The 14210-nt window shown below is 38.0% G+C and overlaps 1 protein-coding gene across 3 annotated transcripts; it reads left to right on the top strand.

Annotated features, from left to right (window-relative positions):
• Positions 1 to 5804: 5804 nt before the first annotated feature.
• On the top strand, positions 5805 to 11797 carry LOC137965988 (telomere repeat-binding protein 5-like). 3 transcript variants are annotated; one of them, XM_068812414.1, is made up of 10 exons: positions 5805 to 6028; positions 7380 to 7611; positions 7703 to 8567; positions 8688 to 8897; positions 8993 to 9055; positions 9170 to 9249; positions 9412 to 9656; positions 9778 to 10092; positions 10268 to 10331; positions 11265 to 11797. In XM_068812414.1, the coding sequence occupies exons 2-10, from the start codon at positions 7531 to 7533 to the stop codon at positions 11433 to 11435; spliced, it is 2094 nt and encodes a 697-aa protein (XP_068668515.1). In that variant the 5' UTR covers positions 5805 to 6028; positions 7380 to 7530; the 3' UTR covers positions 11436 to 11797. The 3 variants fall into 3 exon arrangements, with proteins under 3 accessions (XP_068668515.1, XP_068668516.1, XP_068668517.1); XM_068812415.1 differs by lacking the exon at positions 5805 to 6028 and adding an exon at positions 6039 to 6139; XM_068812416.1 differs by lacking the exon at positions 5805 to 6028 and adding an exon at positions 6039 to 6159.
• The last annotated feature ends 2413 nt before the right edge of the window (positions 11798 to 14210 follow it).

Below are 14210 nucleotides of genomic sequence, written 5' to 3'. Positions count from 1 at the left end.
ATATGGAACGTTTCATATTACAAATTATATATTGATGGAAAGATCATCGAGTCTACTTTCCAACACAAAAAGAAGTTTGGTAATTGGAGTTTTTTCAAAAGAGAAATCGATATTTGAAGTAGCAAAAGTCAGATTGTAAAAGAAGTTTGGACAGTAACTGCAAGCTTCAACTTTCCAGTTATTTTATGCTATCAAGAACACGACTTTATATATAGAGCTATATGTCAAAAGATAGATCCGTAATTCTTGTTTTTTTTTACCTATTAAACAAAACCTCGTTCTGATTTTTCATGAGGGAGATTCAATATCGCAAGAGTTAATGGTCATGTTGGCCAAAGAATAAAGAGTACCCAGTTCGACCGTATTAAAGAGTCCAAAATATATCAGATTATTTCTCTCAAAATAAGTATATTTTTTGAAGAAAAGTTATACTGGAATGAAATGTATCGAAGTTTAATTTCATAAAGAGAAAATTTCATGTCAATCTAATTTATATTTAAGGAGATATTCACATTGGAGTCGATAAGGGTCACATAATAAAGAAAATAAAGAGGTCCTAAAATATTCAAGAACGAAACTTTTTATATCAAATTAAGTATCAATTTAAACCTCTTTGAGTCTACAAACCGTTTGTGATTCTAAGTTATATTTTTTAGAGATATTAAAATCAGAAGTTCCAAAGGTCAGTTCTACCGAAAATCTCTTTTTTTTTCCTATTTTCTCTCATATCATCTCTCCATGCATTGACGTGAATTGAATTTCCTTTTCTCCTCAAATCTAAGTTTTTTAGCCAAAATTTTCTTCTAATCAAAGAATTTTGGTTAGATTTAATTACTCCATGATGTGCTTATTCAAGGCATGTAATATCTTACTTGATGTTGTTTTTCAAGTTTTGTGTTTTTTGTTACTTGGTTGTGTATCTTCAACATAAAACTCCGAAAAATAGTGGTCACAAAAAAAAAGTTATACTTGGTCAAATTTATTAAGTTCTACCGTTATATTCTCCCATGTTTTTTTAAAAAGATCACTTTGGAAGTATGAGTATTGCATACTCGCCTCCTTCCGATTAAAGTTATTTTCCTCAAGTATATTTTTCAGCTTATCATCTTGTGTTTTTATTACTTCAAAGCAATATCCAGACTCACTACCTAAAAAGTATAGGAGTGTGCCCAACATCCAGCTTGAGTCAAGTCTTTTGTTTTTCACCTAAGAGGTTATTTGTGTTTGTGTTACCCTTAAAAAAATGAGTAATCTCTTTGTTGTGCCCTAAAGGTGGGTCATTTTTCTGTCTTTAAATTTGAACGAAGTATGTTTCAGACTATGGCCATTTTTTACTAGTGTATGAAGCTTTGTTGTACAACTAAAAGTGATTTTCATCTCCCATATTGTGTTTTTTCCAAACTCGGTCTCTCTTTCTTTTTTATCCCCAGTTTGAGGGGGAGAAATTGAAGGAGAAGTACAAGAAAGAAATGTTTTGTTCCACATGTTGTGATAATTTTTATATGACCAAAATATTCAAGAAAGGGAGAGCAAAAAAACTTCAAAATATTCAAAAAATGAGGAACACAAAAGATGAAGTTTTTGCATCTATGAAAAAAATAGTAAAAGAAAATTGAAGACCAAAAATCATTTTTATTGCAAGCTGAAGTTATAAACTTCAGGTTGATGGAAAGTGTTAAAGAGCAGGTATGGAATAATCTTACATGACTCTCACAATAAGAAGTTTTACAGAGCCAAAATTAATATGGTGGAGTTTATGAAAAATCTCATGGATGGAGGTCTCAAATAAGAGTCTCAGTAAACAAATATTTTAGTTATGTTAATCTTCTATTTATGTTCAATTGTTTAATTATCTTAGGACTTATCTAAATATTTGACATTGGGTGTAATTACGATAAGGATAGTTTAATTATAATTGGATTGTACTTATTTCTTCTATTATAAAAAAATAGATGTTCATTGTACTCAGTTAACAACAGGTTAGTGAAGTTTTTTTCTTCTTTAGAAATTCAATAGATGTCAAAGACCTCCGATAGTGGTGTTTATTGGAGTACATTCATACTCCCTTCCAATTATCCCTTTATAAAGGTGTTTACCACTGCAAATCCAAAAGAGATGAGCGTTCTTATAGTATATTCGTACAGGCCAATCTCCTCTAGTGGTAAAATGAGATCTATTTTTATATGAAGAATGAATCATTTACTAGCAAATCTAAACTCAAATAAAAAAATCTTATCGATTATTATTGAGTATTGTAGGAGACTTATCTTTAATCTTATGGGAAACAATATGTGAGAAACTCAGAAGAGGGCTTGTTAGTAGGGGTGGCATCGAGCCAAGCCGAGCTGAGCCTGAACCTGCCTATGTTTGAGCTGAGTTTGATTTAAATATTTTGATTAAATAAATAAAAATTAATAATCAATCTAATATATTATTATACTTATCGATAATTTTTAATTAAATAAAATATCAAACACAAAATTGCAATGAAAATTATTTCATGCTAAAAGTATTACAGCATCAACTGTTAAATACTTATTCAAAAATTTTCTATACAGTTTTCTACCCCATCTTGGTACAAAAAATCTTACTTTGAAAATTATATGATTTTTAATAAAAAATTTCAATTAGAAAAGTGTTTAAAAAAATATGAGACACTAATAGTTTATAGAAAATTATTTCTATAAAATTTATTTTTAATTTTTTCCAGAGGAAAAAGTTTTTTATTTTATTTTATGATCTCGCACGTGCGAGATCATCTTCTCGCGAGGAAGGGGGAGATTATTTCTCCCTTGTTCTGGTTTTCCGCCGAGACGACCCTGAGGGAAGGGGCTTACGGCGCCGGGGAGGATTTATCGTCGGAGATGACAGCCACGACGGAGTCGGCGGCGATGGAAACAGAGGCGACGGCGAGGAGAGGAAGAAATCGAACGGACGGACACAGAGGCGGCCGGCGAGCAGCTGCGACGGCGGTATAGACGCCGGAGAACAGCTACGACGGCGGTAGAGGCGGCGACAACAACCGATGGGAGGGGTCGGCGGTGACGAGGGGGGAGGAAAAAATTTTCCCCCCTCGCTCTCGCTCCCGCTCCCGCTCCCCCGCTCACTCGCGATCCCGTACAGATTCATGCCGATCCGACTCATTTCGAGCCGGCTCGCGAGCCAACGAACTGAACCTAGCTTCGGTCGAGCTCGGCTCGTTAATGTAAACGAGCCGATTTCGGTGTTCGAGCTCGGCTCGAACTCGAAAAATGACGAATCGAACCGAGCCGAACCGAGCCGGCTCGAAGCCACCCCTAGCTGCGAGTCTCTTTTCACTGCTTACACGTTCCCTTCGACGCCACGAAAACTCGTTTTTAAGTCTTTAAACTTCTTTTAACTTCCAGAACCAGTTAGCCAGACAAACTCTGAGGGTTCATGTTGTTTGTCAATCCTAGCCGTCAGGTCAGGTCAGGTCGAGGTTATAATGGAAAATAATCATCCATAAGTTTGCTAGATCCGAATATTAAATTAAGACTTCTAATTCCAACCGGTAGTTTGATTTAGTTTGAAATTTAGATGCAGTCGTGTTAGGTTGAGTGTTGGCGTGTAGCGCTGCTCGGGATGGCCCACGTTTTTCCCTTGCTCTGTTCCTGCCGTTTCAAGCGACTTTACCAGTTTTGTTTATCTTCTTCTCTTTCGCCTCCTCTCTGATATTTCACAAGTTCAACGTCATACAGTCTTCTTCTTCGTCACGGTAACCCTGCATTGTTTGTCTCGCCGCTCTCGCAGAGATAAATGGGTTTCCAGAAATTGCCCTTCTTTTTGTTTCGTATGCAAGTCGACGACGAATGGCAGCGTCTTAGAGGCTGAATCGACAATTCTGGCCTTTACGGCAGTTTTATTTCGTAAGCAGGATTATCCTATTGAGACTCAGATCCGATTTAAATAGATTAAAATTCCATTAAGATTGACGAAGTTTGACAAAGACTCCGCTTTGGTGCCACTCAAAGAGGACTCGATCAAAACACAAAGGGGTTTGAATTCCACCGTTTGACTCACCTCCATCAATCCCAAATTCGATCCAAATCAACCCGATAAATGAAAAAATTATAATCACAAAATAAACAGGTAATTACATTCAATTAAAACCCTTTTTCTTAGCCGAAAGAACTGCTCTTTTTTTCTTTTTTCTTTTTTTCAGATGAGAGAGAAAAGGGTGAGTCATGGTAGCAGTTGAGAAGAATATACTTGGCCATACGGCGGCATATTCTTCTTTCTACGGGCCTCGCTTCTCCTTGTAGGCATCACTTGCATATCCGGGGGTTCTCGCTTGTCTTGTCTGAATTCCTCGTTAAAGTTTCCCGCTTTAAACTCATCGAGGCTACCGCGCGTTCTGTGCCAACAAAATTTCGCCCGCGACGGTTGTCAGAGTCTCCAAATTTTCAAATCGAAGGGCGGTCCGAGAAACGGAAGAAGTAGGCCGAGAAATTCGAGTTACTCGACGCTTGTCTGCTTCTTTTCTACCTCCCACGTAAATTCACCCGTCGGCTGCCACGTTCTTTCGACGACCGACTGACTGGTTTGTAGGCCAACCGCTATTGACGCCGGACGGGTGTCGAAACGGCGACAGCTTTGACGGTATAACCGGCCCTGCGATCGTGTCGTCGTGCCTGTGCGCCTTCATCCTCGATAAACCCGGTCCGACCATCCACGTTTCGACCCACGGGGAAAAAAAACCGACACCACAACTCCAACTGCTTCTTATCTCCGAAATTAACGCCGTCTGTTTTTGTGGCTCTCGCACTCCCCACGTTCGCTTCTCGCCGTCACTTTTAACGGAAAGTCATCTTTCGGTGATGCTGCCGTACCTTTCCCAATTGCGTGACGTGGGACATTCATTAATCCTACGTGGCATAAAACCACGTGCAGTGGCGTTGGAAATCTGGATAAGATACCTAATGACGGTAATGCCCTTTTTGATTTAAGTGAGGAGAGCATGTGCTAATCCTAATACACGATGGCATTTGCACGAGGGTAATCTCGTCCACACAAGGATTTAATATCTTTTGAGGTTGCACATATTTTGATATATTATAGGCACCATATTTTTGCGAATATTCTTGAAGAGAGGATAAAATTCGAGATAAACGAATCTTATAAAAAAAAGTTATACCGATTCTCCTTTATTACTACGTGGACCATTCATGTGCGGCACACACTAATTATGGCTAATGTAAAGTCGTTAAAACAAAATTATCTAATTTTTTCTACGAAAATTAGTTGCAAAATTACGTCCACGTGTCCATCAGCGGTTTAGTCCGACCATGATAAAAGGGTTTTACCTACCTAGGCTTCACCTGATAAGGTGTGGCGTGCTTATGAGTCGTCTCTACGTGGGGCCCATCTTGACCTACCGCCTCGAGATCATCCGTCTTAAGTAAGAAGAAGGAAAGACACGCCAAAATGCTATTTTTCCTTTTCGTGCAAAAAAATCCGAAAAAAACGTTTTCGTGGCATCACAATTCACAGCGTCCGAAACGCCTGCTATTTTTTTTTTTTTCACACATCACTGCCTTATTATCGGAACACTTGTTGGTGCAGCCAAATCGCCGCCGTTGAAATCAACGTGCATCCACGTGGCGGAAACCGAGTTGTTTCGGATGGCGAGTGGATAACCGAAGGGAGGAACTGGTCTAAATGGTTTCGTCGACCGGCTGAGGTGGTAAAGGACAGGGGCTTTACAGGAGGGTCAGGTTCTGGGGGGTCAAAAGTATAAGAGCTGGGGTTTAAGCAGATGGGTGGTTTTCGGGGTTTTGCCGATCAGGAGGGAGAGGAGAAGGATAAAATATGCGTGCATGAATCGAATTCCGGTTCAGAGATCTCTACGAAATCTTAGGCAATTCCTTGATCTGAAATTTGAAAGGAATTCGAGCGAATTCGGATGAAATTTTAGGGAGCTTGTCTCTTTTATTCGTCGCGGATCACCCATTTCTACGTGATTCTGAAGGAATTCATTGATCAAGTCTGAAGAATTTCATTTGACTAGGTGCGTTTGATCGATCTCAGCGCCCTTGCGACGTGCAATTTGATCATCGACCTTCTCATCTAGTTTCTTTCCGCGTCAGAGTTCTGTTTCTGGGTTTAATTCCGATCTGTGGTGGGTTTACTGTTCTTGAGGTGAATTTCTGTTTTTAGAGTCTGATCTGAGATCATCACGAGGTTTTGCTTCCATGGAGCGTCAACTGTTCCTTTTCTTTTTCAAAATTTTTGAATTTTATCAAGATTCGCTGAAGTTACAGGATGGCGATCGCGACTCCATTGTTTCCTCACTGAATTCTTCTTGAACGTTGGCTTTGATTTTTCTTCGTAATGATGGCTATTGGATCTGAAATTGCTACTCATTTGAATTTTGCCCGAGGCAACACTTGTACGTGCCGCTGATTACCTTGTACTCATTTAGATCCTATTTCCAGCCTTTTCAGTACGGCCATGTAATCCAGAACCTTTATCAACCTTCCTCATATGGTTAAAACTTGAAAGATCTCCTTTTTCTTTTTAATTAAAAAATATATCCTGATCTTGAGAAACATTTTTGAGCACATCTGTTAGGCAGTTTAGGATGAATTGTCTTTATTGAACAACTGATCCGCGATTTTCTGGCGGTACTAAAATGTGAGATCTTTGACCCCTTGTGCCTAAATTTATGAGTTTTTTTTTTAAGAGATCTCAGATGTTTTCGTTGTTTTTGCGAATTAACGGTGCGTTTAGCGGCATGCCTCTAAATTTTGTTGACGTTTCATTTTTTATGAGATTTTTTCTCCTTGATCCTGTTTATTTCATTTTATGGTTTAAGCGGACATAATTATGACTTAGTTAACTTCTCATTTCTATGCGTTTCTTATGAAAAACCCCTTTACACGACCAGTTGAAATGTAACGCTCTTTTCTGTTCTTCTTAGAGCGTACCGTGTTTTATTGTTACGAATTCTGAGGTTTATTTACTTTGTGAGCTTAACTTAGCCTTTCTTCGTATCAGATGACATTGGATTTTGAGGCATCCTTTGGTGGACTTGTTGTTTTGTTTTAAATATAATTGTAGTACTCTATTTTATCCTAGTTAGGCTCTCTTATAAATGGATGTCCTGCTATATTTTCTGCAATTTATTTTCAAGACTGTTTCTTCTACTGTCAGTAGTTGCCAGAAGAAAATAATCTTCCTAGGTTGTTTCCATTGACATATACTTAAAGTTGTAAACAAGACCACTCAGTCTGATCTATGTAGTATGATTTTCCTATTGGTATATATGATATGATTAGCTGCCTTCCTACGCATGTGTTTTAGAGCAACATTTTGGTTTCTTCAACTAGAGGTTCATCTATAACTTGTTGTTTCTGTAGGGTTTTACTGTTGGGACCACTAAATTCAGGTGACGGATCAGCAGACTGTTTAATGAATATATGGGATTATTTCTGAAGACACGAATGGGTTCAATGGTGGAGTTTCTTTGTACTTGCTGAATAGTTCGTTTTGGTTATGAATAACTGAGATATGGTGTTGCAGAAAAGGTTGTATTACGGATTTAATGGCTACCAGGTGCCCACCATGCCCCGAGCTTCAAGATCGGCTAGGGTACACAAACTGTTCACCTACTGCTTCAAGTGTTTTCTGGTTTCTTTATGGTGTAAGAACTCAAATCTGTGTGGCTTCTGTCTATTTTCAGGGGAAATCTTCTTCTAAAAAGAAGGCTGAAAACCCAATGTGTGCCTTTGATCTGCTGGCTACTGTAGCTGGGAAGCTGTTACAAGAGAAAGAAACTTCTTCAAGTCAGTTAGTTGGCCAAACTGACTTAGCAATTGAAAAAGATAACATAAAAAAGGAAAAACAGGACATAGTGAACCCTTTTAAGCAGGAACCTTATGATCAAGGAAGTTGTGATGAGAGTGTCTCTGCGATTAATGGGAGATTGCAAAAGCACAGTCATATGAGTTTACATAAGCATCATTCCCATGCTTTTCACGATACCCCATTGAAACATACATCAATGATAACAAACTCTGATGGATGCAAGATGACTGTCCTTCCGGAGGACCCTACTGACAAAATTAGGAATGAATTTGGTGTATTTCCAGGTGCATCCCAAGATAATTCTAACTCAGAGAGAGGCTCCCCTAGCATTGCTGAGTCTCACAAGAGTACAGTACATGAAGAGTTTGAGAATAAAGTAGAAGCTGAGACTCAAAAGATCGGGAGTGTGATAAATGGAATTTCACCCATTTCAGATGATCAGATGGAAATGGACACCAAACCGCCTGCATCAGTTAGTTCAGATAGTAGTGTTGAGGTTTCTTTAGGTGTGGATCACATTGCTCATGGTGGCCCCCTTCCAAAGTCCTACAACAATGTTCATGTAGTTAGTAGAGATGATGACGAAAATTCCTCTGGTTGCACTCAACCTAGCACCATAACCATGAAGACTTACAGACCTCCTGCATGCTTTGGAGACCGGAGGAGAAAGAAATTGTTGGCATCTAAGTATTGGAAAGCAGCTCCAACAGTGGTGAAGGATGTAAATCTCTCAAATTCTGGTAAGATTAGGTACATGTTGTTGTCTTTCAGCAGCCATATACAAGTAAAACATTAACATGTGATCTGGTGGTTTAATCATGATGATTGCATGGTTTAGTAATTCTTTCAGTATGTTGCAGATTCAGAAACAAAGCCTGTTTTCCGGAGTAGGAAAATGTGCTACACACGGCAAAGGACTCAAAGGGGTTCCACTTTTAAAAGGAGGAAACTGTATGAGCGATACTCAATCTCAACATCTGTTAGGAGCAACAGTAATGATGGAATATATACTTCACCAGGGAAGGGTAGTAATGGGAAACATGTCGGTTCATTTGCAACTGTGCTTGGTGGTGAGTTTGATGTTTGTCTTGTTCAATTGTAACCTTGCCTATCCTTGTTCTTTGTATGATCTTCTCTTATGAATGAAATCTTGTATTTCATGTAGCAACTGAGAGCTCGTCTTCAATGGCATGTCAAAAATCATCCTTTGGATCCGGTGATTCACATGGTATGATTCTGTTTATGACTTAAATGTATGCACACCAACGTGATTATATTTATGAACTTGGAAAGAAGTCATTCTTGATATCAATTTTCTTAGAAGATTCATTCCTTTGTGTAGTGAGGCTCAGTATCAAGTCCTTTAAGGTACCCGAGCTGTTCGTTGAGATGCCTGAAAATGCAACTGTTGGTTCACTGAAGGTATTTGTTTACAGATTTTTTTTTAGGCCTGGGCTTGTTTTTGGAACTTATATTATTTAACATATAAAGAAGTTCATTGCTTATTCTGAGTATGTATATAATATGTGGTGTTTTCTATGGATACTTAATATATTGCCTGTTTGAAATATAATGCATCTGCAGAGGACTGTTCTGGAAGCTGTTAATGCTATACTTGGAAGTGGCCTACGAGTAGGTGTTCTGCTTCATGGGAAGAAGATTAGAGATGATAGTAATACATTATTCCAAACTGGAATTTCTTGTGATGACAAGCTGGATAATTTGGGTTTTTCACTGGAACCCTACCCGTCATACTCTTCTCCGACACCTCCCTGCCTTGAAAATCCTCAGTTTCATACCCCTTGTGGAGCAACTCAACAAATTACAAGGTATTAGATGATTTACAGAGTTAAATTTGAGAAAATTATTTTTTTCTCTATCTGTATGTTTTGAGGTGGGTGTTGTGCCTTGCAGCATTCTCTTGACGAACTTAATTGATCCTGTTGTCAGGTGTACCACAGTTCCTGCTACTGATCAAGGGGTATCTGATACCACCCCAGATCCACCACTGACCAATTTGGGCAACTGCATTGAAAGTGATCATGATTCAGTGCCCTCTCCTACTGACATATCTTTGGATAAACCAGCTGAAAATTCCAGAGCTATGGTGCCCATTCCACCCGTGAGTGCAGAGGCATTGGCTGTGGTTCCTCTACACCGAAAATCACGACGATCTGAGCTTGTTCAGCGTCGAATCAGAAGGCCATTCTCTGTTTCAGAAGTAGAAGCACTTGTGCAAGCAGTAGAGGAACTTGGCACTGGCAGGTCTGAGCATATATCTACTTAGTATTTAGTTTTCGTACTAACCAATGATTCATGGCTTACAGGAATTCTTTTGCATTTATATCAGAGCTTCAAGCTTTTGCAATGCTTGATTGTTTTAAGTTTCACTTAATCAATGATGCAGTTCATTACTCATGAACATTCTTTTATTTCTCAGGTGGCGTGACGTCAAATTGCGTGCCTTTGAGAATGCAAAGCATCGAACTTATGTTGACCTGAAGGTATGTGTCATTCTTGTTAATTCTGATTGGATGTCATTTGAAATGAGAAACGATGTTCAAATATTGAAGTGTGTGAAAGGGTACAAACTCAGTGCTGCATAGTTGTGAAATAAAAAAAGCTCAATTGTTGCTGCGACCTGTTATGATCATTATTAAGATTTGTAGTAACAGAAAAAGCACAATAGGCCGCAACATATATGACTTGATGTAACCAATTTCATAGGAGAAGCTTAGATTTCTGAAGTGGTTGTTACTCCAGGAAAATGAGTAAAAGAGCATTGATGATATCTGCTGACACAGATATTTTACTTGTCCATTCTCTGGCTGTGGAAATTAAGTTTCTTGGTCAATTAACAGGGAAGTAATACTGGGTGAACTTGTCTTAACATAGGATACAGTTGGCTACATTTTTTTTTTTTTTTTGGCTGGAAAGACTCTTTTACTTTTTATCTTTAGCCAAAGATTAAGACTATAAAAACTGATGCGCACGGGATAAAGTAATAGATAGCACTGCAGATATCAAGACTGGCCTTATTGGTGTCTAGAATGCAGGACTGAAGCAATTAGGATTCATTGCAAAAATCCTTCTAAAAAATACTGATATATCTGTTTGATCAATGGGCAATTCATTACTTATTGAATTTGCTCAGGGTAGTTTCTTGACAAAAGATGATTCCCAGTTGAGACATTCCGGAGGCAGGCTTTGATGTCTTTGGGCTAACTTACCATTTTGATGGTGGCAAAGCTGATTACTGATCATAATGTGTGTTGAAACCACCTGTCTTCTTGGAGTTTCTGCTAACTGGATTAGCTTTTACCATACATGAAACATTTGCCTTTCTGACCCTCATTTGTGGTGAGGGAAGGGGATATATTATAAAGTTTGTCTGTAAGATGTTTCCTGTGTTGTGTCTGATATAATGGGATGCACAGGATAAATGGAAGACACTGGTGCACACGGCAAGAATCTCCCCGCAGCAAAGGAGGGGTGAGCCGGTGCCACAAGAGCTGTTGGATAGGGTGCTCTCTGCTCATGCCTACTGGTGTCAGCAACAAGCCAAACAGCAGGTGAAACCGCAGGGAGAGAGCTGCCTGCTCCTCTAAAATCTTTTCAGAAAGACATGAAAGAGAAGGAGACTTGTTAATCAATGTAAAAAGGGGAAGGATATGGTTAATTGATGTTGTAATATTCTCACCGTGATTGATTCTTAGGCGAATTTCTCTCTATCTCATCCTTGTTAAAGGAGAGGGGAGTTGGGATGGCGCTTTGTACATGACTGAATAAGGAGGCTGCTAACAGAATTGTCCAACACGCCAGTCTGTCTGCTGATGTTGCCGGCGTTTGTGTTATCTGATTCAAATTCCATTTGATTCAATTCTTTTGTTAAAAGAAAGGTAAAAGGGAAAAAATAGGTCCAAAATTTGATTTGTTAGGGACTTACCTCAATCAAGGTTGAATTCTTTCATTCTCATTTTGTATTTGTATCTTGTTCCCTTGATTTTTTATTTTTGTTCACTTGAAGCTTATTTTCTTGATTTTTTAGCCAGAACGTGATACTCCAGCTTTCTGTCAGCCTGTTATTTTTCTTTAAAAGTTTTGCTATGTCAGCTGTGATCCTACACATGGGTTTAATTGAGTTTGGTTGGTCACCACTTGATCCGAACGAGGCTAACGCAGTAAGGAGAATTAATATTGTCTCCTTATAGTTTTTTAAGTAAGGTGGCATATGGCATTGCTCTATGATTAGGTGTTTTTGTAAAGTACTTATTAAGTATAATAATTTTTATAAATTATTTTTTTTATGTAAAAAAAAAACAAACAAGATAAAAGGCTAATTAAAAAACGAGACACAAAAATAGAAAGAAGTTTGTCTCAGTTTGTGTAGACACCAGCAATAGGAGATGGGGGAACAATGAGACTAATGTGTGTGACCAACACCTGGAAACTAGGAACTATTAGTTGCTGCAAGAGCTCTTCCGTAGCTACAATAACCCAACTGTGTAAAATGGAAAAAAAAAACATGTCAATGTGTGAGTCTTGGCCAACAATAAAAGCTTGATCACTCTGTTGTAAAAGTTCAGCACCATATGGCGCCAACACAGTCTGTGATTGCTGATAACACCAACCAGTATTTGGCAGTAAAAGTGTAAACAGTAAGTAGATTTTAAACAATACTTTCAGTAGTATTTTCCCCATGGACTATCTCGTCTTCTGAATTCCAGACCGCCAATTAGAAATCTTGCCAAATTCAATTGGTGTTGAAAATAAGAGATACATAACACCTTAATTTAATACTATCGAAAGCAATAATAATAATATCAAGATTCTATAATGCCAATTAAAAGAGGCATATGAGACAACAACCTCTACTACTTTGTGCCAATTGATAAAATAGGAAAGTAGACTCATAACTTCAAATTTAGGATGCCATGTTTAAAGAAAGTACAAGGCTTTGGGCTGAGAATTCCACATCTTTTTTTCCTATTCAACCTCCAAAATTATACACAATTACTCTCCCTATTACTCACAGAAGGAGCATCGATTTGAGTTCATCTAAGTTTTAATTTAACTATCAAATTTGAATTGAATAACTTAAACATGATTTTGTACTCATTTTATATTGATTTGTTATCTTATGTATTCATACTGATATTCATTTGAGATTTTGTTTCTTATTTTTATCATTTTTAATAATAAAATAAAGATGATGATATTATTATAAATATAATGAAGAGAGTATAACTTTTTTAAAGAAGAAAAAGTTGAGTGAAACCAAAGTTGGTTGGACTTGAGTTCAACTTCTTTTCTATTGATTTTCAGGGCTCCTTGAATTAAACTCATAGAGAAAAAAGGAGAGAAACCCATTGTGAGAAAACTGAAGAAAAAATGGTTATGGACTTGATTATTCCTAATCCTCCCCCTAAAGCTCTATTTATAAATTTATGAAAATACTATATTACAATAATACCCCTGAACTTAGAGTTTGGGGTTTAGGGTTTTAACCCTGAAACTTTAACTTAATTACATCAATGCCATATCTATGAGATAACTCTTTATTTACCATCCTGCCTTCATTATACGTGGGCCTATGGGCCTAATCCTTGATCTATGGGCCTTGAACCCATCTACTATATCTCTTGGTTGCATGAGTCTTCCTTGGTCTTATGGGCTTGGGCCCATCTTCTAATATACTTGGATATGTGAGCCTTCCTTGGTCGTGTGGGCTTGGGCCGTATCTTCCAACGCTCCCCCTCATGCTGGGGGTGAAAGAACAACATGAAATCCCAGCTTGTTGCAAATGATATATAAAATCTTTTTTGTATAATGTTTCCCCCTGACGTTGGTGCTCTCATTCATGAGGCACAACTGATATAATATTAGTGAGAATAAATCATTCCTAGCCGCTAAGATATTGCTCTGAAGTGTCCATCTTCACCACCGTGTCCCTCCACAGGACAACGACTCTCAAGTTGTAGAGTAATATATGATATTAATGGGGGGAAGTAATATAAATATAATAATAAATTCCTCCATCATGGACTCCCAACCAAAAATAAATTTGATATTTTGACGGGGATGTAGTTCCTTCGTCATGGACTGCCAACCACAAATAAATTTGATATTTTTGACGGGGATGAAATTCCTCCGTCATGGACTCCCCAACAATAAATAAATTTGATATTTTTGATAGGGACATAAAATAATGGTATGAAACTACCTCTTCTTCAATAATAATGTATCATCAAAAGATATACAATGGCAACAGCTGAAATGGGCTTGGCTTGGGTCCATTTAACACGATCCAAAATAATCCTTGTTAAATGACCCATAAAATAATCCAATGCACATATCTGTTCCAAATAATGTGCTAACCAAGG

Source organism: Aristolochia californica, unplaced genomic scaffold, assembly GCF_029961685.1.
Source record: "Aristolochia californica isolate CCGP_79_NKW_82.1479 unplaced genomic scaffold, dmAriCali1.0.hap1 SCAF_5, whole genome shotgun sequence".
In the NCBI taxonomy this organism is placed as follows: Eukaryota; Viridiplantae; Streptophyta; class Magnoliopsida; order Piperales; family Aristolochiaceae; genus Aristolochia; species Aristolochia californica.
Note: the sequence above shows the minus strand (reverse complement) of the source record. Positions and strands in the feature narration are given on the sequence as shown.

Coding starts and splice junctions, on each gene's coding strand:
- LOC137965988 (XM_068812414.1), top strand. CDS start 7,531: ATGGTGTTGCAGAAAAGGTTGTATTACGGATTTAATGGCTACCAGGTG. Junction 8,898..8,992: donor ATTTGCAACTGTGCTTGGTG/GTGAGTTTGATG, acceptor TATTTCATGTAG/CAACTGAGAGCTCGTCTTCA. Junction 9,250..9,411: donor CAACTGTTGGTTCACTGAAG/GTATTTGTTTAC, acceptor ATGCATCTGCAG/AGGACTGTTCTGGAAGCTGT.